General features: G+C 58.3%; 6 protein-coding genes across 6 annotated transcripts; 5 read left to right on the top strand and 1 right to left on the bottom strand.

The window, feature by feature from the left end:
• The first annotated feature begins 208 nt into the window (after positions 1-208).
• Positions 209-2,412, top strand: C7974DRAFT_16474 (uncharacterized protein). Its single transcript, XM_046136038.1, has 3 exons — positions 209-1,283; positions 1,337-2,207; positions 2,258-2,412. Coding segments are annotated over exons 1-3 (1,818 nt in total). The 5' UTR covers positions 209-337; the 3' UTR covers positions 2,259-2,412.
• A 2,364-nt stretch (positions 2,413-4,776) lies between these two features.
• C7974DRAFT_383115 (transmembrane amino acid transporter protein-domain-containing protein) lies at positions 4,777-6,499 on the bottom strand. The gene is made up of 3 exons (XM_046140735.1): positions 6,213-6,499; positions 5,799-6,153; positions 4,777-5,755 (listed from the first exon to the last, which is right to left on the bottom strand). Exons 1-3 carry the CDS (start codon positions 6,367-6,369, stop codon positions 4,792-4,794), a joined length of 1,476 nt encoding a protein of 491 aa, XP_046002952.1. The 5' UTR covers positions 6,370-6,499; the 3' UTR covers positions 4,777-4,791.
• Positions 6,500-6,614: 115 nt separating this feature from the next.
• C7974DRAFT_407899 (uncharacterized protein) lies at positions 6,615-8,519 on the top strand (the record flags this gene model as incomplete). Its single annotated transcript, XM_046143277.1, has 3 exons — positions 6,615-6,813; positions 6,859-7,271; positions 8,325-8,519. The coding sequence occupies 3 exons, from the start codon at positions 6,615-6,617 to the stop codon at positions 8,517-8,519; spliced, it is 807 nt and encodes a 268-aa protein (XP_046002951.1).
• Positions 8,520-8,548: 29 nt separating this feature from the next.
• C7974DRAFT_16439 (high osmolarity signaling protein sho1) lies at positions 8,549-9,961 on the top strand. The gene is made up of 4 exons (XM_046136027.1): positions 8,549-8,774; positions 8,818-8,973; positions 9,018-9,140; positions 9,184-9,961. The coding sequence occupies exons 1-4, from the start codon at positions 8,628-8,630 to the stop codon at positions 9,700-9,702; spliced, it is 945 nt and encodes a 314-aa protein (XP_046002950.1). The 5' UTR covers positions 8,549-8,627; the 3' UTR covers positions 9,703-9,961.
• Positions 9,962-11,370: 1,409 nt separating this feature from the next.
• Positions 11,371-15,403, top strand: C7974DRAFT_300897 (putative ABC transporter; the record flags this gene model as incomplete). Its single annotated transcript, XM_046137819.1, has 5 exons — positions 11,371-11,520; positions 11,565-11,937; positions 11,990-12,186; positions 12,234-15,211; positions 15,265-15,403. 5 exons carry the CDS (start codon positions 11,371-11,373, stop codon positions 15,401-15,403), a joined length of 3,837 nt encoding a protein of 1,278 aa, XP_046002949.1.
• Positions 15,404-15,739: 336 nt separating this feature from the next.
• Positions 15,740-16,542, top strand: C7974DRAFT_383102 (uncharacterized protein). The gene is made up of 3 exons (XM_046140734.1): positions 15,740-15,812; positions 15,881-15,976; positions 16,081-16,542. Exons 1-3 carry the CDS (start codon positions 15,789-15,791, stop codon positions 16,195-16,197), a joined length of 237 nt encoding a protein of 78 aa, XP_046002948.1. The 5' UTR covers positions 15,740-15,788; the 3' UTR covers positions 16,198-16,542.
• Positions 16,543-17,075: the final 533 nt, after the last annotated feature.

Below are 17,075 nucleotides of genomic sequence, written 5' to 3'. Positions count from 1 at the left end.
TTTAGCCTCGTAGCCTCAGGTCCGCCTTCTTCGAGCCTGCAACCTAGCCATACCCAAGGTAATATTGTCGCTCTTTAGTGCTTAATCCTGGCAATTCGATTCTTCGATACGGTGGATGAGTCTCTGTGCACGCCTCGGGTGACAATTTCGCTCCAACAAATTTAAGGCTGTAACATGGTTGGGAAACCCTGAACCGGTAAACAAAACGAATTGTTAGCTTTCCTCTGGCGCGGCGGATATTTATACAACGGTCACCTTCCACAACCTTCTCTCTCCGCTGATCCGCATAATCTTCCTCTACCGCTCGCGGCTCAATTTCGAGATACACGCAAGCAACATGACTGCGCCGTACCCCAACTTTGGCGAACCGCTACCAGCAGAGTTTCGGGGCGACCAGGTCAAGAAGCGACGTTGGCTTTCACGCTCTGACGAAGAGATCGCGGAACACATGGACACACGCAACTTGCGTTATCGCAAAGGATGGCCTCAACTTCCACCGCTTCCAGTCGCTGACATCAGAGATGGGGCACGAAACAAGGTGCATAATCCACAAGCCATCATCAACACGGTAGAGACATTATGCCAGGCTCAGAGGATCCAGCCCATCGAAATCTATTTCGCATATCGAGTACCAGAAGTCCAGCAGGAAGATGAGAAGTATCACACACTAGTACTCACCACCGATCTCAGCAAGGACCCTCTTCTTTACTCCCTTATCATCCATATCCGCAAATTTCTGCAGCAAGACTCGCGCCATCAAGAGATATCCATTGAGATAATCGATTACCGCGCTGTACATGGATTGTTCAGTTTTGCTATTCCTCCATCCGAGCTACATTTGATGGAGGTATGGCATCCAGTCTTTGACGCCGCTCTTGAGGAGATTCACAAACGGCAAGAGAAGTGGACAACAGTCGAGATGTTGTATCGCGGCTTGGAAGATGATGCAGCACGCTGCCAGGCAACAGTCGTTATCACATCACCAACTGCCGCAAAAGATGTTTGGATTATGCAAATACTTCCCGATATCCGCAAGCGCCTCCAAGCACTATCTCCATCTCTAGGGGTTGAGCTTCTCTGTGGCTCATCTCTGTACATTAATTCACGGGGAGTGCCGCCTGACGCACAAACATACGAGGCAGATGTGTCGATGGGCTCTTCCATAGGGCAGCAGGCTCTTGAGATGCATTCGGGCACAGCTGGTGGTATGGTGAAATTGTCAGACGGCACGACATGTGCCCTAACCAATCATCATGTTGTGCGTAATGACAGTCTCGATAAATGTAAGTACATGAACTGCTTGTTTATTTCCTTGCGCTGACTACTTGCGATGTAGTGCTCACAAAGAGCTCCGGCGAACATCCATTCTTGAAGGCTGGTAACCCTGCATTTGAACCCAGTAAACATCGGTTTACGTGTCCGTCCAATGAAGACAATGCAGCCTTCATCCAAGATCGTGAGAAGTACGAACAGCAATGGCTGGCTCAAGCGAGAAATCCTGCGGCACCCCGATATCTTGCTTCCACGCGGGCCGAGCTTACGACAGCAAGGACAACGAATCGTTCTTTTGGAACAGTGTATGCCTCTTCAGGTCTGCGGACAGTAAAGTGTGAGAAGCTCTCAAGCAATCCTACCAATGGCAAGGCTGTCCCAGATACTGGCAAGTCTAAATTCCGATTCATGCTCGACTGGAGCCTCTTGGAACTTCATCCCAAGCGCGGCATGGTCAATGTTCTTCCCATGCGGGTGCAGAACAATAACGCCAGGTACAGCACCCTCATGTCGGGGCAGGAATGTGCTCAGTGGACGGTTATGAATAACCCGAAATGCCACATCCTGAGAGATGAAGTAACGGTTGGGAAGTTTGGTCGCACCACGGGTTTCACATACGGAGTGATCAACTCAATTCCAACCATTATCAACCCCAACTCCGAAGGGGGACAGTACAAGAATATCTCAGATACCTATGGCTTCACGGTTGAGGATTGTGGCCACAGCATGTCGTTTGTCGCTCATGGCGGCGCCGCTGTAGGACTTGGAGACTCTGGAAGCATTGTCTTACATGCACCATCCGGTGAATGGCTTGGTCTTCTTTTCGGTGAAACGAGAGCAAAAGCCGCTCTGTTTACGCCCATTGACCTTATCTTTCGGGACATTGAAAAAGTGACTGAACTGAAGGTTGTTGAGCCTGTCTTCAACTGTGGCTAGTAAGTAATTGGTAGGCATCGATACGATTAAACAATACTTACATTGTTAGAAAACATCGAGAAATAGGAGGACATACTCCTGTTGCTAATCCTCGAATGCGTGGAAAGGTGGGAACGTACGCATTCACGGGGTTACGGTAATCCCACCTGCAACGGAAACAGGAGCGTGCCAGAGGATTGATGGTATCCCGAGCGAGTGGTATCCGACTGACACGAGCCGGGAGCAATGGGACAGCAAGGATGGAAAGTTTCGGGTGGAATGCTGAGAAGACACGCATTGGCCGAGGAGCAGGTAATCAAGATCATATGATCGCGCCCTTCTCTGCGGCTGGCCTCATTAAGTGGCTTGCCTCTTTGTAATGACTGGTTTCTGCTACACTTTACCGCAATCAAATCTCCGTCATCGGGGAGCTGAGCTACAGTATCAATTGCAGCCTGATGTCCTGCCACATCATGAAGTACAAGCATTGTTACAGTTGACTAGATTTGACAATGTGTGTTCAACATCTCCTTGCAGGTCTGGGCTGCTTACATTGCAGCGCTCCTAATGGCTTTTGAGGAATTTTATGGCCAACGACAAGTTTTGTGATCTAATGTTCCAGATATACCATCGCCTCATAAAACTCTGAGGCAATGTCACCCAAATCGGCATCAGACCATAGCTACTCAATGCAAGCGGAGAGAAGATCTCGCATAATCCCTGCAAAAAACGTCTTTCCACAAGTCAGGTTGTGGCCTTCGCCGTTGGAACATTTCACGTAATGCATGGAAGCTTGTGAGCAAGGAGAGTTTGAATTGGCGTACAAACCTTGTAGCACATCTCAGGTAAACGAACAAAACCCTTAAACTCCCTAGATATAAGATCAACATCGGAACTTTTCTATCGACATCACTGCTCCCCAGAAGCTCACTGATAACAAGGCGATATAATTTTCCATGGAGCTCTCGTCCTTCGTTCCAAATGACAGCCTCTATGATTTTATTGATAGTGCACGAAAAATAGGGGTATATCGCGAAAAGTCTCACAAAACAGGCCAAGGCCCTCTGCCTGTGGCACAAAAGTCGGACAGCCTCTATAACCTACCAAAGTAACTCAGCACAAGATAATCTGACTGACTCCATTAGGTTTGAGGTAGGAGCCGGAGCGTTCAGGTCGAGTGCAATCGGTGCGTCCTCGTTTGATCGCTCCAAAAAGTCTGTTTAGAAAGAGGTTGCCTAACTCACGAATTTGTAAGAGCGGCATTTATCTCTGCTGCTACAACACTGCAACACGGGACGATACGTAACAAAGCGACCTCTTTTCCAGAGGACTAAGAATAAATTATACAGCCCAATACCTCACCGTACTGCCTCTATTCGCAGATCTAGAGAGTACCAAGGATCACAAACCGTGCCCGCAGTCTACCAGTCACCAACCCGCACCTTCACGCGACCAACGCAGACAAGCCAACCAACACCCAACCTCCGCCACAGCAAGTCTACAGCCACATCGGCAGATCCTCTCAGCCCAGTCTCTAAACCCTACCTTACAAGATACCTACATCTCGAGCCGACCACATCCCAAGCTTCTAAGGCCAACACCAGCCATCGAATGCAGCAGTCCAACCCCATCAGCACGGACACATCGCACTCACAGACTAGACACCCATCCCGCTACGCTACCGCGCCAACATCCCTACCCGTCCCGAGCCCAAGCCGCTGCCAAACCCCTATCCTTCACTGCGCACCTCGAAGCCCCAGCACCATGTTCCACCTTCCCCACCATCTCCCATCACCTCCGTGTATCACCTTCCCAGCACCACCTTCGACCTTCGGCCTTCGACCTTCGACCTTCAACCTTTGACCTTCGAATGTCCACCGTCCACCTTCCACCTCCTAATCCCCACTGTCTAGCACTGCTGTCTTAACCGCCTCAATTGAAGTCTATACCTTGGAACGCATAACTCAACCTCACCACTCAGCCTCATAACCCACAGCCCATAATCCAAAACTCAGAATGGCTGTTTTGAGGCGGTTGAGGTGGTTGCTGCGCGACTTGGTGTGGAGTTGCTGGTAGCCTAGTCTTACTGCTCTTACTACTACTACTCTTACTACTACACTTACCACCAGCTTACTACCTCCGGCTTACTACCAGCTGCAGCCTGTGATAAATTCCAGCAATGTGTGCTACGAGACTTGCTATAATCGCTGCTGTAATCTTTGACTTTGGCGTGTACAAAGAATTTCCTGGCCGCGAAATCCGCAGTAAAATTTACGACGCGCTTCCTGGAGACTTGATATAGGGTTGCTACTAGCTTGCTGGTGCGAGATGTAGGAGAGTGAAAGGGGCTGGTCTATTGTGTGTGTGTGTGGCAGTGCGCAAAAGCACCATGATAACCCTAGAAAGCTGCTACGCAAGAAACATCAACGATGCGCAAGAAACGTCGACAACACGCAAGAAACGTCGACAATGCGCGTGCAAACCGCGACACCCGCTCAAAAAAAGGAAAACTCCTGGCACCCGCAATGCAAAACGCGCCACGCCGTCTACTGTTCCAAACGCAACCCCCCCCCCCCCCCCCCCCCTCTCCTGCGGGCGACTCGCTCAGTGCCCGCCCCCTCCAAACCCAATATTAATCGCCAAACACGTAACCATAACCACAACGCCATACAGCGCCAACCCCAGCGCCGCAGCCCTCAGCAACCCCCTGCGCCTCTCCCTGCCCTCGACACCCTCCCTCGTCGCACCCCCTTCAACACCGAGTCCGAAGTCCTCAGCGTCGTCTTCGTCTTTAACCAGGCGCTGGTGCGCCGCGGACTGCGGGTCCGCGATCTTGTAGTAGAATAGGCCGGGTAGGATGAAGGAGATGGTGGTGGAGCCCGTGGAGCCGACGTAGGCGAGGACCAGGGAGAGCGAGGAGACGGTCATGGCGGTGAGGAAGGAGGCGACGATGAGCGCGGTGGTGACGAGGGCGAAGCGGAGATCGGACATTTCCTGGGCTTTAGGGGTGGATGGGGGCAGCAGCGAGGGGCTAGGCGAGCGTGGGGGGCTGCGGCGCGGGCGCCAGGATGCGCAGGCTGCGATCGAGGCCCGGCACGGGTGGATCTGCAGCGGGTAGGAGAACATGACCAGCACGACGATGGCGAAGCGGCCGATGGTTGCGGGCGCGGCGGTCGGGTACATGGAGACGATGTTACCGGTGATGTTGTCGCCGTAGGACAGGTAGCCGGTGATGCCGGTGAGGATGTACAGGGCGCAGCCGCCGCCGATGGAGGCCAGGATCACGGTGGTGGTGCGGAAGTGCGAGTTGTCGCTGATTTCGTTGAGGATGGAGAACATGTTCTGGTGGCACGTGTAGGCGAAGACAATCACCGGGAAGGCGGCGAGGGCGTTGATGGGGCCGGCCCATTCGAAGACGCGCACGGGGCCGCGCTGGGCGAGGGTGTCGCCTTTGATGTAGTGGGCGACGACGAGGATGACGAGGTAGGCGATGGAGAAGAGGGCGATGATGGAGGTGTATTTGAGGGAGTCGAGGCGGCGCAGGAACGACAGTGGAATGACGATGAGCCTGGGTTGTCAGCGGGAACATGATGGGGAAGTGCTATGCATACATGAACGCGGTGATCCAGAACTGGCGGTCGACCAGGAAGGCAACGTCTTTGGCGCCCGGCGCAAAGCCCACGACGACGCCCGGCATCAGGTCGCCGATGATGATCAGGTAGCTGACGGCCACGCCGAAGCACTTGACGGCGATGGCGGCGTCGAACAGGATCGAGGCGTTCGGGTAGGTGAGCTGCGACAGCGCGGCGAAGGAGGCATGGCCGCGGTCGACATAGCGCGCGCACCGCGTCTGCAGGTACAGGCCGAAGCCCGACGTGAACCCCGCCCAGGCAATCACAAAGATGCCCAGGAAGATGCCCATCTTGGACAGGGCCGAGGGCATGGCGAGCAGGCCGGCGCCGAGGACTGCGGGTCTAGGTGAGCTTGAGCGAGCGTGAGCGAGCTTATCGCAGCATGCGGCGTACTGGTGTTGGCCAGGTTGATAACGCTGGAGATCCACGAGGCGTTCCCATGGTGGCCGGCGTCGTGCTTGCCGCGGCCGCGCCGTCGCCCGCGCAGCGACTCGGTGCTGGCGGACATGGGGTCGTGGTCGGCGATGGCCGAGTAGTTAGCCATGCTCATGGCGGCGTCGCAGAGGCATGCGGTGGGTCGTGGGTGGGATTGTATGTGATGGCGGTAGTGAGCTTGGGATGGGCGGTAATAGTGAGAAATTATACGTTCATCACACGTCGCGACACGGATTGAGTGTTGTGAAGTAACATGTCGTGCTCAGCCCAGTCGCGACGTTGAGGTTGCGGCATCGTCATCCGACCAAGTGGGCCCGGGCACCTGTCGTTCTCACATGCCCAACCCAGACACGCTCCACCATGGACGACTACGACGAGGCGGTGCTGTTCACCTTTGCGCTGCTCGAGTCGCGGCTCGCGCGCCTGGAGTACCTGCTGAGCGGGCCGCGCGCGCCCGAGGGCAAGCCACAGACAGTCGCTGACCGCATCCACCGCATTGAGCAGACGCTGCAGCAGCTGGCGGGCAAGACAGCGCTGCTGGACAACGTGAACGAGCTGTGTACGTGGGCGGGCACGACGTGGAATCACGGGCTAACGGCGGCAGTGACCAAGCATAAAGACGTGCTGATGGCGAAGCCCGAGGAACCCTCGGTCCCGCTCTCGACGCCGCAGAAGGCGCTCCTCGTCGTCGAGCGCGCGACATCCTTTGCGACGACGGCCTCGCAGCTCAAGGCGCTCGACGACCAGCCAGTCCCCGCCACGGCCGGGTTCGTCAAGCTCGCGGCGCTGCGCCCGCGCATTGCAGAGGCAGAGGACCGGCACCTGCAGCAGGCGCTCAAGATTGCGGAGCTGCGCAGACGCACTGGGCTGCTGGTGCAGCGCGACAAGCAGGTGCACTGGGTGGCGGCGGGGCGGGCGTGGGCGGGCTATCAGGAGAGGCTGGTGCGGGGGTACAAGGGGCTGCAGAGGGAGGAGGGGAGATTGAGGGCTGAGCGGGAAGACGGGGAGGGCGAGACGGTGTGAGGTTGTTATGATACCCAAGCAGCGTGGATGATGGAGAGTAGCGACTGTTATGAAGACACAGCGTATATGATCGAGAGCAGCGACTGCTATGAACACACGCAGCGTGTATGATCCAGAATAGCACTGTTATGAACTCAGAGCAGCTGTAATGACCTACATAGCGCTGTCCTGACCTACATGGCGCTGTCATGACACCCAAGCAGCGTGGTAGGTATGTACTATGAACCACAGGATGTATGCTTTTGTGGAGCACGGCATGAGAACTACAACCACAACACTGCGAACCCATGGTCTGCCGTCGCGAACGACAGGCCTGACAGCGGGCCATGACGTCCCCAGCATTGCTTCCTGCCATTGGCACGCCTGAGCCAAACATGCACCCCGAGCCACACAGCACCCCAAGCCAAACATGCACCCGCCGAGGGCGATGACCTCAGAGCCAGGGCGCGACGGTTGAGAGGGCAGTGGCCAGCAACGGCTGGAAGGGCATCCGTGCGGCGGCGTTTCAGCAGCGTTGCAGGCGGCGCGGGAGGCGATCGGGACTGGGCTGCATCCATGTCTCAGCACGTTTCAGTGCTGGGCTGCACACGTGCGGCGTACCTGCAGTGTGCAGCCAGCGCCGATTGATGCCGGCAGGAGTGATGGGCTTTGGGATTGTGATGGTGCTGGGGATGGGCAGGGTTCAGCTCGTCGAGACGTGCAGCGACCCGCCATGTCGTATGCGTTCAGTGGGCCGTTCAGGTGACAGCGCTGCAACGAACGAAGGATCATGGTGGCAGCGCGCAGAGACAGCGCCAGCCAGACGACCACGGCCAGCCACACCAGCGTCGCCCAGATTCGCGCAACATTCCGTTCGCACGCTGGCGGCGGCCGTGCTGGCGGCGCTGGCGGCGGTGGTGCAGGCGCGTCGCCCAAATTAACACGCGCGGCTTCCAGACGGTTGGACAGGCCGGCCTAATCTCCAAGCGGCCGGCCAGCCCTACGCCGCGACGCCAGCGCTGCGCCAATGGCCGCCCGCCAATCCGGCCGTCCTGAAACCGCAGCCAGCTCGCTCTCCTCGTCCGCACCCTCGACGGCCTCGACACCATTCCCTCGCGCCTCACCGACTCTGCCGCGCCGCTGGCCCTCGACGCCCGTGCCTCTGTCTGCCGTGCCACCCGCGCCCACGCAGAGCTTGCGCCCGCATACATAGCAGCCCTCCCGCGGCCTGACGCGCTGCTGGCACGACCGTCGCTGGACTGACGCTCGCCCACGCCCGGCTCCTCTCCCGTCTTCGCTTCTCGCCCGCCGTTCTTCTCCGCCGCCTTCTTCTCCGCCGTCCTCTTCTCCGGCCCGCCCTCGCCCTCGCACATGCCCGTCTTCGGCGCCACCGGCTCGCCCTCTCTGAAAATGGAATCGGGCTACGGCAACGGCTACACCGGCCAGCGCGCCGCCTCCTTCAGCGTCGGCCGCATCATCGGCGACCCCTTCGCCCTGGCCACCATCTCCATTGGCATTGTGAGTGCGCCCGCCGCCTGCACGACCACTACTGACTGCCCAGCTCGCCTGGATCATCGCCTTCGTGGCCAGCATCATCTCCGCCATCCGCGGCGGCTTCCCCAACTTCGCCTGGTGGACCCTGGTCTTCATGTTCTTCTGCATCGCCGGCGTCACCGTCACTGTCGCCTCTGATGCCGAGCGCACATATCACGTTGCAGTGCGTATGCTCACCTATATACCGAGTCCTGGCTGACCCCGCAGATCGTCGGCTTCCTGGCCGCCGGCCTCGTCTTCACCACCTCGTCGGTCAACTCGCTCGTCTACTCGCCCGTCGCGCCCTTCGAGGCCGCCGCCGCCGGCTACATCCTGCTGTCCATGATTGCCGTACGTCTGCCTGCCGCCCTGCAAAACTTGACTAACTCCCCAGATTGTGTGGATCTTCTACTACGGCTCGCAGCCCGCCGCCCGCCACCGCACCTTTGTCGACTCGTACGCCCTGCACAAGGAGACCCCCGGCTCGCGCTCGTCCCGCCCCATCTCCAACGGCTACACCAACCGCCCGCAGACCCACGTCTCCTCGGGCGCCCAGCCGCAGATGTACACGTCCGCCCAGCTCAACGGCTTTGAAACCTCGTCGCCCGTGTCCGGCTACCCCGGCGGCCCCGCCGGCGCCCAGTCGCGCACCAGCGCAGCCCCTGTCTTCGGCGGCGCGGGCCTCCCCGCCCACACCCCCGGTCACGACGAGCCCACCGACCAGGCCATCGAGTACCCGTACCGCGCCAAGGCCATCTACAGCTACGAAGCGAACCCGGACGACGCAAACGAGATTTCCTTCCAGAAACACGACATCCTCGAGGTCTCGGACGTCAGCGGGCGCTGGTGGCAGGCCAAGAAGCCGTCGGGCGAGACGGGCATTGCGCCGAGCAATTACTTGATTCTGCTGTAGTCGGACTTTGCGCGAGGAGACTGGTTCTCCGGAGACGGGTGCTCGGGTTCTCTGGTGTTGGCATGAAGATGAAGAGCGCGTGCAGCGCGGGGACACGGGGCACGTGTGCGCATGTGTGGAGCAGAGCGCCCTAATGACCGCACACGACTTTCCTTACTTAGCTTTGTACACTTCGGCTGGCGGAGCGTGAGGAGCCGCGTCCGCGTTGCGCCATCCGAGGCCCGCCACACGCCATAGCATGTCCTGCTGCGCGGCATCCCCGCGGCATCCCCGCGCGCCGCAAGCCCTGCGCCCGTCCCCAAGATCAAAGGTGTCGGCGCGCCGCGGCGCCCCGGCGTTAGAGTCTTTGGCGTGTCCTGTTCTGTCCTGTCTTGATATACCCGCACCGGCGTGTGCGCGCTGCTCTGCGGCCTTGTTGGCCCGCGTTTTTATATAATTTCTGGAACTTTTTGGATGGTTACTTTCTCTTCTGCGCCTTCATCTGCGTCTTCATCTGCGTCTTGGTCGTGTGCGTGTTGATGAGTTTAATTTTGCGGTGTTGTATTCTGCGTTCAGTCCATCACCCCCACAGGTCTGAGGGGCCCCTCCCAAAAACCCATACACCCTCCTCTAGACAACCGCGGTACGCGCAGCTGGGTCAGCAGGCCGCCGCGGAAACGTGGGCCGGAGGGTGGGGGGCGAAGTGCATGCTGTTTGGGTGTGGTGTTGTTCGGGAGGAGGGGGGATTGGGTGGGGAGGGGGAGGGTTTGATAGTGATTGCGGGATGGGGTTGCAGTGGCAGATGAGTTTACCGTGGGCAGTGGCGTTAGGTTGTTTATTTGGGTGTTTTGTGGCGTACAGGGAGGGATGTTTAGATGTTTGGGTGGGATGGGGACACAACACTGGCTGGGGGCGGTGGGGGGTGGGTACTCATAGTACGTATTTGAGAGTGTTTTTGTCTGTGTGTGCTGGAGTTTATTCGTCCTGGATCTCTTCATCCTGAATCTATTCACCCTGAATCCATTCATCTTGGAACGCTAAGTTTTGTTGAGGTGTACAGTGCACACAGCATAAAGCCCTGAGGCAGAAACGTCTACTGTGTACATGTCCACTTTCCGGAGTAGACCAGGAAAGAGCTCCTCCTTTGCTGTGCCTAATGCTGACTCGCGCATTGCTAGCCTCTTTGGTCTTGATCACCCTTGCTCAGCTCTAATCGCTACACCACAACCACACCTGCATCCATGCACATCGGCTTGATGTTCGACCTTCCGTTGCGCATCGGCGACCGCGGAGCCCCGTCCCGTTCCCTAACGGCACGGCAGGGCAGGCGATCATTGATGTGCGGGCCCGGCGCGGCGTGCATGGCGCGAATCAGCGAGCACGCTCGCGTCGCTGCCTGGAGTGTAAACAAACGAGCAGCGGGCCAGACTATCCAGCCAATGCGCGGCGGCACGAAGCGCGGCTAACCTCGATTGGAACTGATCGAGTGCGCGGATGGTGACGTCGTGGCGCGCGCCAACGGCTCTGGGGCTGCATCCGGGGTCCTCGCTGTCCGGGCTGGGGCATACAAGGAGAACTGCCAGCGCGTGGGAGGCGACTAAGATATACGTCCACGAGCTTTCGTGTGCACGACGTGTTCTGGAACGATTGGCATCGGTTGACACGTGCAAGCGGAGCTGTTCCGTCAACATGGCCGCGCACGACAAGCCCGTGACTACGGTTGCAACACCAGAGAAAGGCGGGAATGAAAAGACTGTTGTTGAGGATGAGGCCGCGAGTAAAGAGGCGCAAGAGAAGGCTGAAAGCGACACCGACGGCGGCAGTCTGAAGGACTACTTCGTACGCCCTCCACACCCACTGACTCCCCTCCGCTCACCCCCCAGCGCGTCTTCACCTACGCCAGCACCGCCGACCGGATCCTCTACGCGCTCGGCTTCCTGGGCGCCATCGCCGCCGGCGCTGCGCTCCCCCTGATGACCCTGATCTTCGGGCAGTCGACCTCGGCCTTCAACAGCCAGGCCACGGGCCAGGACGGCGCCTCGTTCACCCGCGACATCAACAGGTTGGTGCTGTACTTTGTGTATCTGTTCGCCGGCCGCTTCGTCATCGGGTACCTGGGCACGCTGTGTGTTTGCATTGCCGCGGCGCGCACGACGTGCGCCCTGCGGAAAGACTTTCTGGAGAAGCTGCTGCGGCAGGATATTGCGCACTTCGACCGCGCGGGGAGCGGGAGCGCGGCCAGCCAGGTGACGACCAGTAACGCATCTTCCGTCTGTACCTTTTCTGGGCGTGGCGCTGACACGCGCAGATGGCAACCGCATCAACCAGGGCATCGCGGAGAAGCTGTACACGTGCGTGCAGGGCATCTCGCTGTTCTTCTCGGGCTTCATTGTCGCGCTCGCGGTGCAGTGGAAGCTCGCGCTGATCGTGATGAGCATCATCCCGGCGATTTTCCTGATCACGGGGTTCTGCATTGGGCTGGATGCGCCGATTGAGGCGCGCGTGGTGAGTGCAGCGCAGTCTCGCGGTCTTGAAGGGGCTAATCCGCGCAGACCAAGATCTACTCGCAGGCGGGTACGCTGGCGCAGGACGCAATCAGCTCGATCCGCACGATCCATGCGTTTGGCGCGCACCAGAAGATCGTCGACCGGTATGAGACGTACCTCCAGAAGGCGCACAAAGAGGGGAACAAGAAGTCGGTCATCTACGGGGTTTTGTTTTCCGGCCAGACGTTCCTGGTCATGTCGGGCACGGCGCTCGCGTTCTGGCAGGGCTTCCGCATGTTCAAGAGCGGCGAGATTGGCGACGTGGGGACTGTGTTTACTGTCGTGCTGAGCGTGGTTGTGGGCGCGACGGCGACGCTGCTGATCTTCCCGCAGTTCCAGGCGCTCACGAACGCTTCGTCGGCGGCGGGCGAGTTGTTCGCGATCATTGATAGCCCGGCGACGCTCGATCCGCTCTCGGCGGAGGGACTGGCGCCGGCCGACTGTCGAGGCGATATCAAGATTCACGACCTGCGCTTTGCGTATCCCACGCGGCCGACTGCTCAGGTCCTGCGGGGCCTGGACTTGTCTATCCCGGCTGGCAAGACGACCGCTTTGGTAGGACCAAGTGGCTGTGGGAAATCGACTCTCGTAGGTCTCCTGGAGCGATGGTACAGTCCCGCCTCTGGTCAGATCCTGTTCGACGGCCGTGACATCACCGAATACAACACAAAATGGCTGAGGAGCAACATTCGCCTGATCCAGCAAGAGCCGACTCTCTTCCAGGGGACGATCTACGACAACATTGCCAAGGGCCTGATTGGTGACCAGAAGGACCTCCCGAAAGAGACGCAGATGGAGATGATCCATGAAGCGTGCAAGAACAGTAACGCGCACGACTTCATCGACGCACTCCCCGAGGGCTACGAAACGCAGGTGGGCGAGCGCGCGAGCATGCTGAGCGGCGGCCAGCGCCAACGCATTGCGATCGCGCGCAGCATTGTGTCGAATCCCAAAGTCCTCCTGTTCGACGAAGCGACCAGTGCACTCGACCCACGCGCAGAGAAGGTCGTACAGAGCGCCCTTAACCGCGTCTCCATCAACAAAACCACCCTGATCATCGCCCACAAGCTCGCCACCGTCATGGCGGCCGACAACATCATCGTCATGAAGGACGGGCTTGTTTTCGAGCAGGGCACGCACCACGACCTCCTCGAGCGCGATGGGTTGTATGCCGCGATGGTGCGCGCGCAAGATCTGGGCACGAAGGCGAACGACGAGGATCTGCAAAAGCAGCTGCTGGAGACCGAGAACGTCGAGGAGACGCTCAATCGCAAAGCCACGCTCCAGCGGACGCGGTCCCAGTACGACACGCAGGCGCTAGAGCGCGAGGTCGAGCAGCTGGCCGCTGGCACGCTTGGATATTCTCTCGGCAAATGCGTGTGGATCATGCTCAAGGAGAACCTGGATCTGTACTACTGGTACGCGGCCACCATTATCGGGGGGATCATCGGCGGCGGCACGTTCCCGGCACAAGCCATCATCTTCTCGCGCCTCGTTCGCGTCTTCACGCTGCAAGGCGATGAAGCACAGGAACAAGCCAACTTCTGGGCGCTGATGTTTTTCGTGCTGGCGATTGCGAATCTGTTTGCATACTTTACCATCGGCCTGGCCTGCAACGGCATCGGGCAGACCCTGACGCATCGCTACCGCAGGGAGATGATCGAGCGCATGATCAGCTTCGACCAGGACTTCTTCGACCGGCCGGAGAACTCCTCGGGTGCGTTGACGTCGAAGTTGTCGTCTGCACCGACATCGCTGCAAGAGTTGATGTCCGCAAATCTGGGTCTTATGTTCAACATCCTGGTCAACATCACGGGGAGCAGTGTGCTAGGCATAGCCTTTGGCTGGAAGCTGGGACTCACGCTTGTGTTTGGTGGATTGACGATTATTGTTGCGGCTGGGTACTATCGCATCCGCCTCGATCAGAAGCTCGAGGCTGCCACGGAGGAGCAGTTCTCAGGCAGCGCGGGACTGGCGACGGAAGCCGTCACGTCGATTCGGACAGTCAGCATGCTGACTCTCGAGACGTCCGTTATGAAGCAGTATAGCGACACACTCCAGGACATTACGAACAAAGTCATCCGCAACCTCGTCTTCGCGCTCATCCCGTATTCGCTCTCGCAGTCCGCGGACTTTCTGGTCATGGCGCTGGGCTTCTGGTATGGAGCGCAGTTGATCGCGAAGGGCGAGTACGATGTAACGCAGTTCTTCGTCATCTTCATCGCCATCGTGTTCGGCGGGCAGGGCGTCGCTCAGTTCTTCTCATACAGCACATCCATCACCAAAGCAAAGGGCAGCGCAAACTACATCCTGTGGCTGCGAACCGTCAAGCCCAACATCGGCGAATCACCCGAGACCGAGGGCAAAGGGCCTGAATCCGACGGCACCATTGCAATGGAGGACGTCGAGTTCCGGTACAAGCAGCGCAACGCTTCCCGCGTCCTGCGCGGAATCTCCATGAAAATCACGCCTGGCACATTCGCCGCCTTCGTCGGGCCCTCCGGCTGCGGCAAGAGCACCGTCGTCTCGCTCCTCCTGCGCTTCTACGACCCCATCTCCGGCCGCATCACCCTCGACGACCACGACATCTCCCTCATGTCCCCGCAACTCTACCGCCGCTACATGTCGCTCGTGCAGCAAGAACCACCGCTCTACCTCGGCTCCGTGCGCGAGAACATCGCCCTGGGCCTCGCGCACGACCCGTCCGACCAGGAAGTCCACGAAGCGTGCCGCCAAGCCAACGTCCTCGAGTTCGTGGCGTCGCTCCCAGAAGGCCTCAATACGCCGTGTGGCTCCAAGGGGCTGCAGTTCTCCGGTGGCCAGAGACAGCGCATCGCGATCGCGCGCGCACTCATCCGGCAGCCGCGCCTGCTGTTGCTGGACGAGGCGACGTCGGCGCTGGACACGCAGAGCGAGCGCATCGTGCAGAAGGCGCTGGACGAGGCGGCGGTGTCGCGGACGACGATTGCGGTGGCGCATAGACTGTGAGTTCCTGATTTTCGTGCTGTTGCGTGGGAGATATGCTAATGTGATCCAGGAGCACGATTCGACATGCAGATGTCATCTTCGTCATGGAGGATGGCAGGATTGCGGAGATGGGGACGCATGAGGAGTTGCAGCGGCTGAGGGGCAGGTATTTCGCGACGTGTTTGGCGCAGTCGCTGGATCAGGCGTGAGTGCGTTTGTAGAAAGGATGGAGTGGTTGTGCTCGACTCCGCTCTACTGTATACCATTTTAATTAGAGAGATCGCAAAGAGTAACATTCTCGGGTTGAGTATCGCGAGCATGGTGACGCGAACGAGCTGACGGATGAAGATTTGACTGTACAGATGTCAGTTGTGAGTACAGACTTAAATATGCATTCGATACACAAAACCGAAAACAGTTGCGGGATCATACACAGATTATCGCGGTCGCGTGAGGCGGCGCCCAGCACGCGCTCTGATTGGCCCACACCCACCCCCGAGCCATCACTAGCGCGCAAAATCTCGACGCAAATACCTCGCACAGCTCCTTCCTTCACAGTCCCGCACGTCCACTATCGCCCTCTCCACCGCCAAAATGCCCATCTCCAAGAAAGCCAGAGTATGTACCTTCATACCGCCAGTGCTGCGTGTGCGTGTGTACCTAGATGGCGAGCTAACGCCCAACAGGTCCAGCGCGAGCACAAGGCCGCCGAGAAGGCGGGCACGCGTGCGCCCGTCAAGGCGAACGGATTGCCTGTCAAGGCGCCCAAGCCGACGGCTATTGTACGTTTGCACCAGCCAATCTCTCTTGCTTGCAAGCAGCCTTGCGAGCAGCGAGACCTGGAGTATAGAAACACGATCCCGTGCTAACGTGTCCCGTGCCGCAGTGCCAGAACTGCCGCAAGGAGATGGTGACGACCAACAAGCCGCAGATGGAGGCCCACGCCCTGACGCACGACCAAAAGACCTGGACCAAGGAGAAGTGCTTCCCGGGCGAGTTCTAAGCGCTCCGAGTCAATTATCCTGGGGGCCCGGGCGGTGTGTGCGCGGTCTTCTTGCTTTGTCGTTTCTGCTCGATATCACTGCGTTTTAGACTCATGGCAATTTCATCTCGGATTCTTCTGCGTTGCTTTGAGATTGTTTGCGCGATTGTGCCTTGAGGTTTGTTCGTGCGAGCTGAGGAGGTGGCTGCTAACTGGACTCGTTTCTGGCGATGCGGAGTGCAGGGGAAAGCGCGAGGTGAGGCCTTGCAGATGTGCGTGTCTGGTACTCGAGAGTGAATGGCCTCGGTACAGCGTCTCGGCGTCACTTGGAATGTCGAGCGGGGATTCAGCGTCCTTCTCGGGGGATATGGCGCTTGTGTAATCCGCTGGCCAGAATATGGAGTGAAGAAATGCCTAATACTCCAGGCGACGACTCCAAAATATGCAGACGATCAGATACTACATCAGCCCATGAAGTTCAACCGGGCCTTTTCAGGATAAGTTCTATGGCCAGACCTGGGACGGTAAACTTGCGGAGTGTCGGGCTACTTATTCTTTTCGAACACTGGCCATCTCGCACAATCTCGATTTCCATACAGACTTGCCAGACTCCCAGTAGCCATACGGGCGTTGTTAGGCCACGGCAGATTGCAAGCGGTAGCCTTTACACAGCCGGCTTTGGTACTGTAAACTCACAGTAGAATTGTGCTTCCTGCACCGCTCTTGCCAAGGTGTACCTGCAGTGCGGGATATCCCGCAGCATGCTGTTGGCAGTGCTATATACGTACTAGCGAACAAGTTCACCACCGAATGACATCCCTGTCCCTGACTGGCGATGTCGACGAAGAGCATTGACACCTCCGATAATGTTCGGTCGAACCGACAATGTACGATGAAAC

Source organism: Boeremia exigua, assembly GCF_020726555.1.
Source record: "Boeremia exigua strain MPI-SDFR-AT-0100 chromosome Unknown C7974scaffold_1, whole genome shotgun sequence".
NCBI lineage: Eukaryota > Fungi > Ascomycota > Dothideomycetes > Pleosporales > Didymellaceae > Boeremia > Boeremia exigua.
The sequence above is the reverse complement of the archived record's forward strand: the minus strand, read 5'-3'. Positions and strand labels throughout refer to the sequence as shown.